At 35.7% G+C, this 20,075-nt stretch overlaps 1 protein-coding gene across 1 annotated transcript in view; it reads right to left on the bottom strand.

Annotated features, from left to right (window-relative positions):
* Window positions 1-1,840: 1,840 nt before the first annotated feature.
* Window positions 1,841-20,075, bottom strand: part of LOC134539711 (DNA-binding protein RFX7) — a 37,009-nt gene continuing 18,774 nt past the window's right edge. The window contains exon 7 of the mRNA XM_063381933.1: window positions 1,841-18,928. Coding sequence (XP_063238003.1) covers window positions 15,740-18,928 — 3,189 coding nt within the window. The 3' untranslated portion in view covers window positions 1,841-15,739. The remainder of the gene's footprint in view (window positions 18,929-20,075) is intronic.

Here is a 20,075-nt window from a genome sequence, read left to right as displayed (position 1 = left end):
TTTTCTTGCCATCATTTGGTCCTAAAACAAGAACAAAATGATAATTTCAAGGATTACATAAGCCAAGTTAGGCTAGTTTCAAAGTCATTACCTCATTTCAAATTGTAATGACGAAATGCAACAGAACATTTTGTTACATCTGAATTTTTGTGCAAGTTTACAATCTCTAATAAATAATAGTTTCAAAAACTAAAAACACGCTTTATATAGAAAACCAAAGCATGTTTTTAGTTTTTGAAACTATTATTTATTTTCTACTTTTTAGTTTTTTATAAATAAACTAGTGTTTTTTTTCTTCAATTTCTTCCAGGTAAAATTCCTTAAACTGTAAGTTTTGCTCTCTATCCAAATATGTTTTTTGATATATCATCTGTCAAACTTATCCATATTTTCCGTGTTTGATGTCCTTTATTTAATGATTTACTGACCTTGGCATAGTTTGGAGTATTTGTACCTGGTTGGTGTTCGAGTGGAATTTCAAAAATCTGCCCATCAGGTGTAGCTATTGAGGTTATGCATATGGTGTTTGGTTTCACAGCAAAATCAAACTTCAATTTTTCCATGTTTCACTGTTGGTTAATTGGTAAAATGAAACAAAGACGTAATTGTGTTTCTCTATTTAACGGAAGAAACAACATTTAAGCCCTTATTTCAGGTATTTTTACAAATATAGATAATATTCTCTTCAAGAAAGTATATTGTTCACAGTAATCATAACCCACTCTCACTTTTCATTTCATTAAATGTCACAATATTTACTAGGCTTTGTTTATATCGCGCCGAAAAGAGTTCGCACATGAGCGAAATGGTTTTCTGTACATATATGTCTTTGTTTCATTTTACCAATTATATAAATTGACAGAAATCTTATTTTGCAAATTGATTAATGGAATAATCTTATCAAATTAGTGTATTGTCATCGGTCGTTGATAAATCTACAAAGTTTGAATGAAATCTGGCTGTTTAAAGTGGGTCAAAATCACACCCAAAGGAGTCGGTTACAAACATACAGGTGAAGCTAATATAAAGCGTGTAAAAACCTACTTCACAGTTCAATTAATATTTAGATGTAGTAATTACCTCTGTTTTTCTTCAATGTGAGGGAATGATGGCTAAAATGTAATCGTTGAACAATTTTCATAAATTATTTTTGCTACTGATGCTGTAACACGCATAGGACAAATTGGCCATTTGGAACAATTGACAGTACTGCCAACTATCAAAAACCAATGAGAGCATTTATGGAGGGAATGTTTTTTGATGGGACACATGCACCTTACTTTTTATTCCAAATTCAAATTCGCAAAAAAAAATTTTTGATAATTTGAAAGTATTACATTCTGGAGTTTGGAACATAGTGAGGGAATGATTTTCAGGGTACTATATACATATTTATTATTTTTTAAAGATTCCATTATGGTTCAAAAATTATAACCAACACTATTACCCTCAGTAATGTGCTTTTCAAGGAAAAAATAATTACCATCTTATGTCGGTTAGATCTTTGTAGAATCTGTAAGGACAAGAATTTCGAGATTTCATGGGAATTGCCTACTAGACAAGCTATACTGAGGTAAGGTTTTTTTTCTTCTCAGAACCACAGAATGGAATATTCTGTGAACTGTCAACCTCTTCCACATTTACAGTTTCTCCCATTTGAGATGTGTCAAAGTCAGTTTCACCAAAGGAAAATATTTTTTTCACATCACTAATGTGCTTAAAATATATTTCATACGCGAAAGATGAAAACCTAATGAATTAACTGTGTGTAAGAAACACTGGGGTACACTGATGGTTCAAGCAGATATAAATAATTGTTTAAGTAAGAAAACATTACATATTTCAAGCACTAAGTCAATATATTCACATGTATTTATTTAGTGGTATCCACATATATAAATATATATTCAATTATTAACATTATACACTATGTAGCTCACAGTTCAGTAAGCACAAAGAAAGTAAAACTATAATAAAAATCCAATTAAAATTAGGATAACAAACAATAAGACAATTTTGTACTTTATGAAATGTTTACTTGCCATGCCCAGAAACTTTACGTGTGTAATGACTGACCTGGATCTTTGGCTTTGCGAACACAAATGTATTACGTTTGTATTCAGAATGATTGAATGAGTCTGGTTTTACTGTCATTGCAAGATCATAATTTTTAAAACACTGAAAGCATTTAATAAAATAATTAATTATGTAGCAATTTTAATCAGGTTTTTTATATTAAATGTTTGAACTTCAGAGATCATCATATAGAACATGTAATTTTGACATGCAATTTTTGCTAAAATTATTGAGTTATTATTTTTTAAATGACCTAGATGGCACAAAATCCTATTTAAATTTACCAGCTGTCTATGGTAGTCCCAGTTTTTCGAGTAAACAACAATGCAACTGTATTACCTCAGCTACCTTGGAAATTGTTGATGTGCAATGCTTGCTTTCGAAGATTTTTTTCCCCTTATTCGTTAGCATGATTTCATACTTTGGAAAACTGCTACCTTTACTCCATAGATTCCTTTCCCCTCAGTTGTAATATCTAGCGACCAGGTCACGATGGGCCTAAAACACCAGTAACCTATGTCGAGAGGAGGTGGCAAATCGCAGATGACCCAGTCAAGATGTCGTCAATAAGCAAATTATATCGGCCTCTGTGTGCACAGTACAGTAAATACTCTTTTATGCAAGACTGTTCCGGTTTACCCAATATATTTTGTTCCAAGATAAATTAATATATAGAGTACAGTTATATTGAGCACCTATACTGAATGAAAAAAAATACATGAGCATTGGCTTTTTTAAAAAAACAAAATATGGAAATGTGTCAGTAAAGTGTTATTGCTAGAGAACAGAAAAATCTGTACTGAGTTGAAAATGGCAGCGAATGTCAAAACACTATTCCACCTGAGTGACTCAATTGTATGCCAGAGGACGGATTTAAAGACCTTTCAATGTACTTTGGACTTCACCCTGCAGGTCAGTGTAAATGCACTAAATGTCCCATTCCCCCAATTTGCACAACTCATCTTCCCGTCTCCCACACGTCAGTTCCTCTTCCTACCTTGAACTTTACGACTTCTCTATTGCAACTTTTCTCACTCAGGGTTCCTTTCCAGGGTTTGTAGCTGCCTTAATATCCTTATCTTTAAGGAATCTCAGTGAAATGTAAGGCCCATTATTGAACTGAAGTCTGTCAGCATGTAAGTTATTTTGTTTCAGACTTGGCAGAAAACAACGATTTGCGCATACGCAGTTCAATTGACGAATTTTGGGCCACCGTGATTAGATTTTATGTATAAAAACCATTCTGATTTCATTATTTGTATTTTGTATCTCACCTTTAAACTGAAAACATGTGTTCTATTTTGTCTTACTTTAAACTTACAGCTAATGTAAATGCGATAAAATTAAACGTTAAGGCTTAAAATTTTGGCTTATCTATAGGAATTGAACTAACTGAGGAAATTATTTTTGAGCATTAACTATTTGACATTGTTATTTTCTTGAGCGTTTTTGTGATATTACGAATAGTTCTTCCAATTAATAGTGGAAAATTCAATGAAATAAAGAAGTCCTTAATTTTTGAGGGTACGAACCACGCTTTCGGATTGAATGTCGCCCACAACTTTCCTTCCCCGTTTTTTAACATCTGCCTCTCTTCCCCAGCTTCCGTTCATCTAGTCCAACTGCTGCTTCTACACAACTCACGTTCCTCAACTGACATTTGCTGGCGGCGGTTCATTTATTATTGGCGTATGTTTGAAAAACTTTTCTGAAACAGTGCACTATAATTTTTTTAGTGTAGAATAAATTGAAGCTTCAGAACTCTTTTCTTCAATCAGCAATTAATCCCACATTCATGTGAAGAATACCAAGCTCAATATTATAATTTTCTTATCCTGTTGCAAATTTTAGGCAACTTAACAACATACCTCAAATTTTGGTTATGTTACTTTAACAATTTATTATCTTAAAATATTGTTTTTAGTTATTTTGCTTTAATAAACACATGTGTACTTAAATAGATAATATTAAATTTAGGTTTTAAATCCCTTTTTATTTTTCCCATTGAACTAGTATCCAGATATTTTTAAAATCCTTCTGCGAACAAAATCTGTTAGGAGATAACACAGTGCCTGAACTTGGCGATGAATTACTGATACATATTCCACAAACCATCCCCCGCCCAAAAAATTCTTGAACGCCACGGTTAGTGCATCTGGACATGGCATCAGACATTCACAACTTCAGCATTCAACATGTACAGTGGATTACACATTAATGTTTCAAACGGTAAAACAGGTTTTGACATGCCTGCTGTAACAAGAGATCATTGATTTTTAACTTAACATTAACCTTTATTCACATTCTTCCTGTCTTCACAGACAGTTATAGTAAATGTTTTTATATACATATAAAATATTATATATTCTATTATAATTACATTACTTTAATTTCAGTACACTATTAAAAGTTGACATACAAAAATTTTTTAATGGGCATGGTGGTTGTTATAACATATTTTATATAATGATACAAATGGTTAAGGTTGTAAAAAGCAGATCTACACTTGTTAATTCGATTTAGTTACATCTTTATCACATTACTATAGTATATCATTAACAACTGAATTACATTTTCACATATGCAGCCATTCACCAAAACCACAAAGGTCACATACATATTACACAGAAAATATAAAACCCTTGGTAAATTTGTTAAAAAATAACAATCTTGTTGTTTATTCTTCACACAGTACCTACTTAACTGAAGGCCCAAGAATTAAGTGTGGTTCATGGAAAAACATCAGTATTTTCCTGTTTCGTTCCACACCAGCGGCATTCAATATTCGAATGGATAAAGTGTATGGGGGACTTATATCAGTAATACACAAGCAAGCTCATGAGTCATGCATGTGAAATTGATTACCTGCTAGGCACTCAACTTAAAAAAAAAAACACAAACAGCTGCAAATTGTTTTTAAACAGTTTTGCCAGTGTCAGCATGGGCACCATGCTATTTGGTAAGTGTGCGTGTTAATTTACACAGCTGTACACCTGTTATCTTGACTCGCATTGTACTCGGTCGCACAGATACTACTGTTTATTCATCATCTGCCACTTACCCGTATAAACATTACCTTTCTATTTTTGTAAACAGTGAGCGCAGGGTGCTAATATATGTTCACATTCATGTTTTTCTATGTTCTTACATTAAGCACTTCTCACTTAGCTGTTAAGGAATTATTCCGAGCGACAGCACGTGCTAAAATAACAGTTAAATTAAAACTGATACACATGGTGCCACTGTTGGATTTTATTGTAATTTAAACAATCATCTTTAATCGTATCTGCATGACTAATGTTTTATTATGAAACATCACATGATGCCATTTTAACTGTGACAAACCTTACTTTTAAACTAGTACAGTTTCAATACCAACAATGGAAAAAAAAGTCCCATCACACTTGTAGCTAATTTTTGTTCGTATCTGCAATTATCTCATGTCAGCTGAATGCACCTACGTGGTAAAATGTTCAGTAATTTTAACTTACTCAATTACCAAACCTACAGTGTTAATTACTTTATTCAGAATATCAGCGGAAATTAAACACAATAAAAAGCTGCACAATTTAATAGCTGCCCGTGCACTTACAATTCATTTTAATTATACCACTGAATGTTTCTTCCTACGAAGGGAATTAAAACAGTGATTCTTCTTTCATCCCGGTTCCAAGTTTTTTTGTACTAAACAAACTTCCTGCCTAAATAATGCAATTTTCACATTACTTCTATAGAAATAAAAACATAAAATTTTGTTTTTTATGCCAACCAAATACTAAAATGGTATTTCAATGTAGGTACGTACCCTTTTTTAATAAACTGTAACAAACTAAAAATTAATTCAGAGCGACACACAATTTAAACAGTATTCCTATCTCGGTGGAACCATTAATTTAATCAGTATATATGTTGACATATATTTGAATTTTTTTTTTAGAAAAATATGGGCTGGAAAATTCAGACCCATATTTTGGGATTTAAATAAACTTACCTATAAGGACAGAATTCTTACTGGTAAAAGAGTCAATGCTATTCCAATGAAACTTCAACCGGCAAATTCATGGGTACTTAATAAAAAAATATTCATGTTTTGAAGTTATTTTCTTTGCAGTCTTCCCTGTATTCAAAATCATTTGTGTACATACTGACTTTAAATAAATACCAATATTGAAAATTGGTATTATAATTTGAAAAAATTAAAACAGTTATTTATAAAAATAATACTGTACTTTTGTCACCTAAATTATATTGTTATAACCAATATTTTGGCTATCCAAAATTCTCTAGTTTACTTGGTTGGGGAAATACAGTAGTGTAATTTTTTTAAAAATATGTAAAGATGTGTACTTTCTAATGCAGGAAAGAAGTATGAAGGGGACACTAGGAAAGAAATTTAATAAAACTTTTCTCAAAAACAATAACTCTCACGGGTTCATTGCTCAGTCCTTCACCCAATGCTGCCAACTTGACAAATACAGAGGGGACCAAAAGGCTTCTGCGATGTTTCTATCCGAACTGGGGCTGCCTACGAACGAAGAGACCCTGCTTCAGAACTCTTACAGTGTAATGTGAACCGTGGCAAGGAAGATAAACTGGTTGGCAATATTGTTTTAACTTAAGTAAAAGCTATGTCACAAGTTACTGCAGCAGACATTGTACACGGTTCTGATAAAGTTACATTTGAAACAATTAATAGATAATTTTTTTCTGCATTCATAAGCATGACACTTCTGATTCTATTTTGAAGTTTATCATCTACTTACACTTTGTAGAAAGACGTGACCAACCGGTATTCGGGGTGTGATAAGAAATAGCAGGTGGTACCGAGAGAAAATGCAAGGCTCAATATCTGACATTCGGCAAAAATGGTGGAAACCACTTCGAGAGTTGTTTGCATGATTGTTTCTTTGAATTTTGAAACAGCTAAGAACTTTTATAAAGAAAATCTAATGATGGTAATTCAATGTAACATATTGACATCGTCCGGGTCTGCGGCCCCTTTCAAGTCCGATATGCCACCGCCCAAACACCATCCACCCTCCATTCAAACCTCCCGCCTACCCGTGCGTACGTGTGAGTGTGTGTTCGCCCGGCAAGAGGGCGCTGTCGAGCCAGTGCGCCGCACCCCTAAAAACATAAGTATATATAATTGTGTTGTTTGTTTTTATATTCCCTAAGTGCAACGTGACGGCAGATCGGCCGGGAGGGTTTTATGTACTTTTAATTTAAAATATCATAGCGTTTCCGGACATTCCCGAGGAAACCCGAAGCCAGACAATAATTAAATTTAAATCTTAATAATTATAATTTGAACAATCTTTTCTTTTTATTCATAAATTGTCACATAATTTTTAATGCATTCTTGTCATTTTAATTTAGTTTCCCGTGGCACGAATTCGCAATTGTTTCGGCGGGAGGACGCCATGATCTCAGCGCAGTTCGCCGCCATCAACGACCGAGAGTAGACGTGCCAGCACTCCGGGGACCTCACCGCTTGTTTCACCGCCAAGTAATTCTGTTTCAATTTAATTCCGTATAAATCGTTTTCTTTTCGTCCTCGGAGCTCCTCTCGGTCGGGGGACTGTATAACTAATTGTTTTACGACCAGCAACAGTCTTTTCTCTTTTGTAAGATGTGACCACGTGGGGGTCTTCGCACCTAAACCAATTCGTGCCGCGGGCGTTTTAAACAGTTTCAATCGTGTAAGTTGCATTCGCAGAATAAATCAGGTGTGTAAATCTAATGTATTAATTTCTTATCTATATCTGTTCGACCACGTGGAGTGGGACGCCTGAGAGCCCACTGCGTAAATAATAGCGTGCCCGACGCTGAGAGCGGCCAGGGATTCGTGCTAGGTGTATTCAGGGGGAAATTAAAATCGCGACGTCACGACCCTGAGAAAGAGTCTCACATCGGTCCGTGCACGTGGCACGGTGGCGCCCATAAAACCCGAGCACGCATTACAATTCAATCAGTAACTATCAGAGACTACGGCCCCCGTATTAAGAGGTGCCGCCACGAGTGGCCCCGTAACAATATTATAAATCAAACTGGCAGGTTTTTGCTGGTTTCAATGTTTCTCAATGCAAGTGAGGCAGTGAGTTCAGTGTTGAAATTGATAATATTTAAATGTTTGGCAGAAAAAAAAAAATCACACAAGTAACAATATATCATCCACTTTATATTAACTTTTCTTGGAACAGCTACAACTCAAATGGCAGGCATTCACACACAGATACTTTCCATGTGTATATATAATATATTTTTATCTGTGGAATATAAAATAAATGTAATGCCTTCACTCTAAAAATAGTCCTTAAACAGCGAAAATCTAGCACCCACAAAGCTTCTTACAGCACACAAAATAAAAAGTTTTGCATACACCTCGAAGAAAGAATTATTCTGACTAGACACTTACTTTCTACATCACATAATAAAATACAAGCAGGTTAACAATTTAAAAAAAAAAAAAAATCACTCAGATGAAATACATAATTGTATGATTACATGTTGATATAGCCAATTCTTAATTAGTTTACAATTACTGTATAAAATTAGCTCTTGATGCCTTAGAATCAACACGTATCTTAACTAAAGTAGTAATACAAGCTGTGGCAAAGAAAAAAAAAAGTTCTTTTAATCAACATGCTTATATCTGAAATATGTTTACACACAAGCTATGTCATGAATGCAAGTCTACCTATTTCTACAGATAAAAATTTAGTGGTTATCTTTATGAAATTACGTGTTGTATAAAACATACTAGATACTAAAATTAGGCATGTTGACAACTACACACCACACTGTAACCTTTACAGCAAAATATCACACTTTTTGGACCATATTGTTGGCCTACAATCGAATGTCATAAAAAATGTTTTCGGCAAGTATAAAAACCAAAACCGGTTGACATCAACCAAACCGATGCATGGCACAAGAATCCATCGCAGTCGACCCCATTTTTGCAACTCCACTGAAGTAGAATCTTATCACAGTGCCGCAGCTCACACTTGCAAATCAAAAGCTTGGCCAAAACTAAGACCTGTGATACTAGAACTACAACATCTACTATGATTATTACAGCAATGGCAAAGTCAAATACTATTTGTGTTTACAATATCCAGCAATTTAATGAAGAGAGGCCCGTAAGAAGGTCTCTGTTTATTTTCCTTTATGCTTGAAAGGAGAATGGATTGTTTAGTTTAGAAAAAAGGAAAAGACATTAAATAGGTCATAACTTCAAACAAAATGGTCAATATTCTGAAATTTAATCAGGTTACTTTTTTCTGTCATTTGTATTTCATTACATCATTATTATTTTTTGCTTTCCCCAATTGATACCTACATATTTCCTAGTTCTCTCCTTATCTGTCTTCATTATGTACTTCAAAGAAGGCTCTACACAATACTAACAATGCATAATCTTGGAAAACAAACCTGAGTTAATTATACTATATTCACTTAATACAATAGAATCAAAACCTCTTGACAAGTGTATTTTGAAGAATTGCACAATTATAAAATTCAGAGAATTGTTTCACTCAAAATTAACTCTACCATTCCCGCATGAAATAAGTTGGTTTTTACTGTAAAATTTCAACACAGCAAGTTAACAAAACTTCTTTCATACTCCTCATTTGACATTCTAGTTATACTGTGACCAACTTCATGATTGTGATTGTACCTTTTAATTAACACAAAACAAAATTTAACAAATAATTATAACCTACTTGATGGTACATATTAACATGAAAGAGAATGCATTCCAAAATAAATAGTTCAACAACCCACTATATTTACACACAGTAAATTACCCTTTTAATGTGGACACTTAAGGAATAATATTTTGATAACATAAAAATAAAAATTCACTTGCTTACTTAATAACTTGCTACTCTTTTAGAATATTATTTTTACAATGTATATGTACTTTGAGGGTACTTCAGTTATGGTAATACCTTTAATTTATTTTTGCAGTGGGAATAAAATGGAAAATAGTACATTAATTAACATAACAAACAGTAAATTATTAACTCACATAAATGCAAGCCCAAGCATTTAGTCTATCAGTACTCATGTTTACTTCAGCTGTTGCATGCTGCAGTTTCCTTGATATCTTGTCTTGTAAGTATTTGCTAGGTCACAGTGTTAAGTTATTGTTTATTTAGAATCAAATTGCTGTAAAAATATCTACACAACAACAAATTAGTTAAAATGAAGCTTTCCACAAACTGGATTATGTAAAACCTTTTTGTAACCATATACTTAATATCATTCACTAAACTTCATACGGTGAAAATTTTAAGAACAAAAATTAAAAACTATGTCCAAAATCCACATTCAAGTAAACCAGGGGAGAAAGATGTTTAGTGTACATTTTTTGAAACATTAATAACCTTTAGTTTAAAATCAACCAAATATTTCCACGGGCCCTATTTTAGGCGAAACTTAATTTAAACACGTAAAAGTATTATGGTTTGAATTTATTCAGAAGTGCCGATAAGAAATGTTTAAAAATAAAACATGGCCATGCATTGGATGTGTATGCACACCTAATACAATAGTGTTAATACTCTCTACAAGAAAATGTTAAGGTAATGGAACTTTCATATTAAAAGGTAGGCATGTTACGGTAAATAAATAATAAACGTGATGACAAGATAACATACAAACAGCGTTACACACCCTCAGTAGTAATGCTGGAATCACAATAGTGTAACAGTAAAACATTGCATTATTATGAAAATGTGATTTTTTTTAACTGCACAATGAACCGCAATAAAAGGTTTCTCGCTATAACAATTGCGCTGCAAATATGACAGCCATCAATATTTAATAGTTTTTTTAATGGTGCTGTAATCAAAATTATAATTTATAAAGAAAAATAATTATATGTGAACATATTGAAATATTTAGAAAACAAAACCTCAAAAATTCATGACTAATGCACCAAATATAATTGAAAAACCAAATTCTAATGCTCATTTCAATAACTTTACGCTTATGATGAAACGTAATTTGTCACCTCCAAGAATTTTTTCTAACTGGCATCAAATTGTGTCAAGTGTGATAATTGGAAAATTATTTTATTTTCGTCATGCCCATTGTGTTACACCCGTCATACTATTGTGATTCCAGAAAAAAAACATGCATTCTGATGGACTATGTAGACAGACTGCATTTGCAGAACCATTATGGAATTTTATAACTGGTTTTAATTTCATTCTATCTCTGTGAATAATAGCGCTGCTTTCTGCGAAATCATTATGGTGACATGGTGAAATTCTAACAAAATACTAATCTGCAATACAAGAGTTACCTCTGAACATTTGCCTAAAAATTAAGGCAGAATTATGAAGGTTGGCAACACAAAATGTTCATAAAAGAATATCCTAGTTATAAAATTAAATATTATCAACTGTACGTACTGTATAGTTTTGGTTCAAGGTCACAAAAGAGTTTCAGATATGTGCATGCAAGAGTACTGCTTTGTTGCTTTCTCGCTTGCAGCACCACTTACGTGAAATGGCGAATCCTGAGGGTAAAAAATGTTGTGTTCTACAATTTGCTAAGAGTGAATCTGTAATTTCAGGATGGAGCCCCTCCCCATTGGAATCCCTTCGTACGAGAGTGGTTGAACGTCGGATTGGTCGTAATCGTTGGGGCTTTATAAAAGATTGTGTCTGTGTTCCACCCCTACCTAACAATTTGCCAGAGTTGAGACAGAATTGAAGAGGCTATTGCTTCCATTACTCCGGACTCATTAACCAAAGTGTGTGAAGAATTGAACTTTAGGTTGGATGTGTGTCGTATAACTCAAGGTGAACATATTGAACATTTGTAAGAAAAACTACGTTAGTTTACCTTCAATTTAATATATGATTTGTTGTAAGTTAAACTGTTATTATATACCACTGAAACTGGGCCATTCTCTTATGGACATCCTGTGTTATATTCTCTCTTTCAGAAAGAGATAGCCAAATGAACACAAAGGAAATATGCTCTTTGTCAGAATATTCTTAAACGGACTACAAACAATGAATTCATCCAAAGGAAAAATAATCTATGCTTTAGATTAGTGAGCAACTTATTGCAGAAACACATAACTCAATAATTACAAGTGAAAATTCACTCTTTGCTTATATTCTTAATAACCTAAAAAAAATCTGTTGAATGAGCTTAAAAAGTAAAATGAATAAAAATTTGTCATTTTCATGAACGTACGGGGAAAAAAAAACTTAATTTGGAGACTCAACAGTAGCATTATTATTAAGTACAGTTACCTACAGAGGTTTTCAGTAATTTTGTTTTCCACTTTAAATTCAAAATAAATTATTTTTATATGTTATCAACAATATTTTTTTTTTGTTTAAGCACAGATGGTACAATATTTAAATTATGGAACCACAAATTATTTCCTTCATTAAAGCACACAACACGAAACTAATGTTAAAACAAGTTTTTAGTGTTGCACAAAATGACACATTTACTGAAAATACAATGTACTTCAGTCTGGTTTGAACATAGCATACTCAATATTTACAAACTTAATGCTAAAATTAGAACTTGTAACATCATGAATTTATTTAGTGTTGGGTCAATTAAAAAAAAATAAAAAAATAATAAATAAACTAAATCACAGACTTCATTTTCATCCGATTTCATACTCTTTTAAGATATTGTACTTATCAAACTATTCCTGACTATACACTTGTGGACATAGGGATAATGATAATGAAAAACAACTGACAAAGATAGGGACAGTATAATGTCAGACAGGTATTGAAGAAATGAAAATTGACATGTAGTTTCCTGCCTAAGGCAGGGTCTGCATGGATGTAACGGGGCTGACTCACAGGAGCCGGCTGCCCTACCCGAGGGACAGACCTGTCGTTCCAGCCAGCCTGGAGAATGCACGAGGCAAGACAAGATGGAGCAGCGACAGAATGAACTGGTGTGAGAAACGGGAGTACCCAGAGAAAACCCACCGGCCACAGCAACATCCACCACATCTTCCACTTGCCTTGTGTCGAGGGCGAGTGTTCTAACCACTCTGCCACCGAGACACTGAGATACCCCATCAATAAATTAACTTGTGTGCGACACTGTTTCAAAGCATTTTTAACCTCCGTTATTTAAAAAGAATAATTCCACTTCAGAAGGGAAATAAATGTTTATTTAAAACATGTTTAGACTACTGAAATAGTTCAACCACTTGAAAAATGCAGGAAATGCATTTAAATTTATACTTTAATTTATTATTGTCCTTGAATTTGATAGTACTGAACTCAATAAAAATTTGATTGTGTGAAAAAAGCCTTGAGCATCAATACCGAAAGAGAAAAATGGGATAAAAGACGATGAGGTAAGTCATGCAATTCAACTTGAAAATAGGGCTTACCTCCTGAATTGATAAACTCAGGGGATAAGAAAAAACAATTTTCAAAGTAAACTAATACTCATTTTTTTTTGGATCCTAATAAATAACCAAAAAGCAGAAAAAACTCTGTAGAGCTACCGACTTTTAGTATAAAATGATACATCTTCGGTTATCTAACACGATACAACTTGCAACAACAGCTACAAAAATATTAAACTCTTGACCCTGTAATTTTTTCGAATAAAGCTAATAAAAATAGTTACACATGAATCTTCAAACCATTTAAGCATACACATTACTAGGAAAATTGGGTTAATAAATTAAACACAAATGAAAAATTTTTTGTTACACATACTTCAGATTTATATGCCAACAGTTTAGGAAATGTTAAAGAGATACCTGTACCACAACCTCATAAACATTTATACAAAAGATTTTCAAAGACTGATGAAATGGACAAAACTGTGCTACAATATATTGTTGCGAGTGGAGAGTAAGTAGATATGCTTAGTTAATTGTAAGGACAGAAAAAAAATGTTTACGAAAAGTGTTTACTCCAGATAAAGTGTGCAAAAATTTGGTTACTACAAAACTCATTTGCTTAGTAGGGTTTTGAGCCACAATTATGGCTTCTTGTGTTTATGAGGTTTTACTGCATCAAAAGAACAATAAAATGTTTTAAATTGGATTGCCAGAAAACTAAACAGTTATAAGCTTACTCCTGCAAACCAAACATATATGACACATGGTCAGGTATATAAATTTAACTATGCCCACAACTGAGTATGGTATGCAGTAAGTCAAAATTGGCAATTTTCTAAACAATGGCATTTTAACTCCAACTATCTGTTTACGTAGAACTTGGCATCATCCATTAGCAGATAATCACTCTAGTAACATATAAAGCTCTGTATTGAAAAGTTACAAATAATTAAACACAAGCAGTAATATTTTTGAAACAAAAAAGTTTGAAATACAGTACATCTGTATCTGTAACTTACATCTGAAATGATTGGATTTCCCATGTATGAAAATTTTTAATCACATTACCACACAATAATTCAATAGTTAAAACACTCTCAGATTACAAGTTTTCCATGAGCTAGTTAAAATATTTTGTTTCTCAATCTGAACAGTTTATAAAACTATTTCAAGGTTGAGCAGAAGTCGCTGTTTGTGAATTATTCTCTTTCAGGAAGCGTTTAAAAATTAATACTTCAATAAAATTATGTTGATAAATAGAGAACCAAAGAAAGAAAACTGCTGTTCCAAATAATATTGAGTAAAGTAAAAGTTTTGCAGTTTCGACACATTATGGTCAGCATCAAATTGGTTATAAACTACTCGTGCATATCTGTCAAGAAAACAACAGAATTTAAAATGTAAATTTACTAAAATAATTTATATTAGCATGTTAGAATTCTCAATTAATTGACTTGTTGCTCTTGCACATTTAAAGTAGCATAGTATGGTTATCCAAAACTTATTTTGAAATATAGACAAAAATGAACAGTACATACGTTAGTTTTCAATCATTCACATGACATGCATGACAAAAAATCCCCAAAATTGAAGATGTAAAATTTTTTATATAAATTACATAGGTGTTACACTGTAAGCAACACATCCCAACACAAGTTAAAATAACTAGCAGACAATTCATTAATTTCATTCAACAACTGAATTTTGATTTGAGAACTTCAGAATATATGACTTAAAACGAAATATTTAAAAAATATGTATATATATAAAGAAATTGAAATTGCAATGAAAAAATATATACATATGTGTCTTTCAAATCAAACATTTTCCAACAGTATTCATACAAACAGACAAAAATTAAATCCTAACCTTTTATTAAACATAAATGCAAGATAAAGGTTTTAAAAGATTCCTTCTTCATAAAAACAATGGGAATTCACATAATAAAAAAATTTCATTCAATAAAAATATGACACATTTGGACAAATATTTGTGTTTTCCATTAAAACATACAAGCCAATAAACTTGTTTCCTTCAAATATTGTTGGTTATGTAATTATTTGTGGACCATGTTTTCAGACACAGTAGTTCATTACATACAACCTGCAAAGAGTACAACTAATCTAATAGACAAAATATTAATTTTTATAAAATATCTATCACAATCGAAACCCATTGTAAAAATACAAATTATGTCATAGTCAATGACAAAAGTAAGGAATTTAGGCCTGCAGCTGTTGATTATCTTATGTACAATAGGTTACACTCAAAGCCTGCAGCCTTGCGAGCAGACATCGGCGATCAACCCGCGCCCATCTGTTCACCATCTTGAACTTCTTGCACCAGCTGCGACAACGGATCACACGACTGGAAGTCATCCAGGCTATCCAACTGCAGTTCGTCAACACAAAAGGAGGGCATCAAGTTGACGTTTCGCCTTGCTGAACTGCTGGTAAGTCCTTCCTGAACGTGCTGCGTGTTTACCAGACTTGGCGTCATGCTCTCGGTTACACTCTGAAAAGGCCCCATCTCATCACCGTTCAAGAAAGATAATCCTAACAAAGGAGTCGAGGGATACGAACGAGACACCGTGCCGAAGTTGTCATCCAGATTTAAATTGAAAGACGAAACTAAAAGGTCACGGTTACAGGAATTTTTGTAGGGAACAGGTGTGTTGGGGTAGGATCTCGAAGAGTAAGAATTTCTGTGATGGCCATTCAGTGCAAAGTTATTGCTTTCCGCGTCTCCTTCACCGATGCCTATCGCGAGACTGGCATTATCAACCACCTTCTGCACCGCAGAGCTGTTCAGGATGTTCAGAATCTGCGCCAAACTCTCAGTGTTGATGCCTTCCGTTTCTTCGTTTTCGGCCTCGGGTTCACCCAGGCCCGTGAAGTCCATGAACTCGCTCGGGACCGGGGTCGGGGCGACAGAGCTGGCGGTAGAACTCACGCTGCTGAAGGTGAACGCTTGCTGGTGTCCCAGGTACAGCGGGGAAGGCTGGGTCGACTGGGGCGACACGAGCGTGCTGCCGGACATCATCCTGTGCAGCGGCACGGACTGGGAGCGGTACGACATTTGGGACGAGCTGGGCAGGGCAGCCAACAGCGCCTCTATGTTTTTCTGGTCCGAACCGGCGTCCTGGAAGATCTGACTGACTTCTTGGGCTAGCGGATCCATGCCGTACGATGGAGCGACGCCAACACCGTTGCAGTTCGTCACACCACTGCTCTGCGGAATGTGACCACCCTTTACCGCTTCCTTCAACAAGCTTTCGCTGTACGTCGAGACCATGTCGCTCTCACTTTTACAAATCCCAATATTTGTATGTTGGTAGTTTAACATCGGCGACTGCGGGGCAGATAACGACAGGGGCGACATCGGGGGTAATGCTTTTAGAGACGCAGGCAGGTTCTGTTTGAGCTCCGAAGTCTCCAACGGGAAGCTGCCAGGGATGGCGAAGGTATTGGCTTGTGGCCGGGCCAGCCTGTACGCGGTGGATATGTTGTGGCTGTTCACCGAGTTGGAGCGGACAATCCTGGCGGGAACAGGCTGCCTGCACCTAGGCCCGTTTGAAGCGACGACGTAAGAACAGGGCTGTGAGCTACCTGCTTGAATGCAGTTGTGCCTGGAGCGAAGTACCGGCGTGTTGCGTGGCGACACGAAAGGACTGGCGTTAGCACTGAATGATTTCGAGTTTTTCGAGATTCCGACCGGAGAGTACGGTCCCGGAGATATGGGAGTGAAACTACGAGTGTTGGGGCTCTGGGGCACGGCACGTTCCATCACCGACGTTTCGAAACTGACTCGACGTCTGGTGGCCAAGTTAGAGTTGTGGCTGGTCGTCATCAAAGATGGCAGTGTGAGGTTTGGCTTGCCACCGGCGCGACTGTGCTGCTGGTTACGTCGAGACAGCAGGGACAAACTTTTCGAGGCCATCATCGCAAGTTCATTACCCTCGAGCGAGGTGGATATGCTGCTTTCCGTTGAAATGGCATGATTTACAGATGAAGGCATCACAGAAACTGCCGAAGATGGGGCAGAGAAACTTATTTTACCTCTGTCTGTTTCCGCAGACTTCTGAACACTTGTGCTATGAGATCGAGTGGGTTTCAAATTACGTTCGAGCAGCAAACGCAGCTGCGACAGCTGATCACATTTATTGGCAGGGCTGGGTAACTCCTCCGGCGTTTGCAGATTCTGTCTCAAAACTTCAACTTCTTCGTTACTTGAGGAACTGTTTTGGTGTTGAAAGTATTTTATTAGTTCCTCCTCCTGCTCTTGCGAATTGTTTCCTCCATGAAAGTAATCTGCTAGAAGGGCATCATTTGCTAAACACCTAATACTTTCTTCATTTGTACCATTCTTCACAGCCTCTATTGTGAGTGCAGTCTTTGCCGTAGCATCACTAAAACCTTCTTGGGTTATTTCAGTCGAATAATGATTTGTACTTTCATTCCTATCTACACTAATTCCTTTATCACAGTTAACAACAGCTGCTGCCAAGTCATCTGGTCCTTTTCCTGGAACCATCTCACTCGGATCCCGGGCTTCCTTCTTTACTTCCTCTAGTGGTTTTGGCTGTATGGGTTTGCACTTCTTCTGGGACTGTTGCAGAATCGTTGCCGTAGTCGATGGAGGGAAGATGATCACATTAGCTAGCCGTTTGTTTTTGTTTGGGTTGGGAAGTCTCGGAATGGGAAGCTTATTCGCCACCGAGGCAGGTTTGGTGGCATCGATGCTTGAGGTGGCAGGCACAGGCAGTTCACCGTGTAATTGCGCGCACTTCTCGCCGTTGCGCGACAATGACACCGTGTTGGCGTTGACTTCCTGGAGTGGGGGAAACGTAGCGGAATTCTGTCCCTTGGAGAGGTTGTTTACACTGTAATGAGAGCTTTCTTCGCATTCGGAGTCCAAAGAATTTGCACACACGTTGAATGAATTTTTAACAAACACACTGACTGAAGCATTTCTCACACTTTCATCACTGGATTTTCTTCTCTTTTGCGACATTGAATTAGCAGTGCTTGTACTATCAGCTGAGTGAGTTTTGTTGTCCAAATTTCCAAGAAAACCATCACTGTTGCCCGAAGTTAATTTGCTTACAATTTTACAATTTTTTGAAACGTGATCATCACACTGACTTATTTTATGTGGGTAGCCAGCCTGACCGGTTGATAACGAATCGCTAATGTTCTTATCACGAGCCGGCTTGCAGTTATTTCCGCTCGGACCGGCGGATGAGGTTTCGGGTCTCGCCGTCTGTTCAGACGGAGCAGCAGCACTGGGTACGGTTAGTTTGACTTTATCACAGATAACGCTGCTGCTGCTGCCGCCGCCACCACTCAGCTCAGGCTCCACTTTCGGCGTGAGGATCGGGACGACAACCTCCCTTACCTGGTCTCCCGTGCCGTCGCTCAGTTTCACTCTTTTCGACTTGGCCTTCTCTGGCGATGCACCCTTCGACTCTCCTGGGACAAGCTGCTGACTCTACACACAGACACACAAAACATGGAGTAAAAATTTTTTAGTAAATTATTTCCATTGGATTTTGAATCACATGGTTTTGCACAGACTTACAGCGATCAGATTGCGAACCAAACAACTTCTTGGATACAGACTTTGTGCTGGGCCATGCAGGTATGTTCAAATCAAATCTTCAACCCTTGCCAACTAAGCACGGTGCATTACTCAACACGGCCATCAAAGGACCATTCAAAATAAAGATAAACACAACGAAGAGCTGACAAGCTACTTTCGAAACCCTGTTTAGTAACTCCATTGTGTTCCTTACCACCAAACATCTGAATGCTATTTGTCACAGGAATGATTAGACACAGCTGTGCATAAATTATGGTTAACTATGTGCGAAATCGAAAAACGTAAATTATACTTATGCAACTAGTCTAGGAGTATGGTCCCGCTAAATGATGCAAGCACACACAAATTAAAATTCTGGATGAGCATTTTTTTTTTGTTTAAAGAAACAAGCTGGGAGCAATCATTTGAAACATAAAATTTTCATGACACTCAAAGTTGTCAATAATTTATCTGATCTTCAGCCAGCCTGATTGAGTGACCATATAGTTATCACTGTAGCACTAATAAATTATGAGCAATGCATGAGGTTGGGCATGAACCTTTACTCCATAACCTAGCCTGATGTGTCACTTACCTTAGCTATTGACTACCAACGACTTTACAAAAAAATCCTGCATTATTTTCACTACACTGAAGGTTAAGGTGTACTTCTCTGAACACATTATGAAATGGATGTGTTCTTTGTTTGTATGTCTTTTAAGACTGTTTGGTGGCAAAACAAAATTCCTACCTTTCACAAAACCACATCTGCTATTATTATAACTACAAACTTCCTGTTTATAAGCTGTTGTATTAAAAGAAAGTTATAAGTGTAAAATTCAGTAGTAATATTCATTCATGGTCTTGCAGCGTGGTTGAGAGAAAATAGAAGCAAGCAGAACGAATGCTAGGATTGAACAAGTGGTAACTTGGAGTAAGCATAAAATTAAAGTTTTGCATTCAGCTGTTAAGGCTGGATGGTGTATGTTGGAGTATCAAAGAAGGCAAAACCACTTCCGATCTGTACTGCTATAAACATCAAGAAACTAAGAAATGG

The sequence above is a fragment of the Bacillus rossius genome, chromosome 15, assembly GCF_032445375.1.
Source record: "Bacillus rossius redtenbacheri isolate Brsri chromosome 15, Brsri_v3, whole genome shotgun sequence".
Classification (NCBI taxonomy): Eukaryota; Metazoa; Arthropoda; class Insecta; order Phasmatodea; family Bacillidae; genus Bacillus; species Bacillus rossius.
Note: the sequence above shows the minus strand (reverse complement) of the source record. Positions and strands in the feature narration are given on the sequence as shown.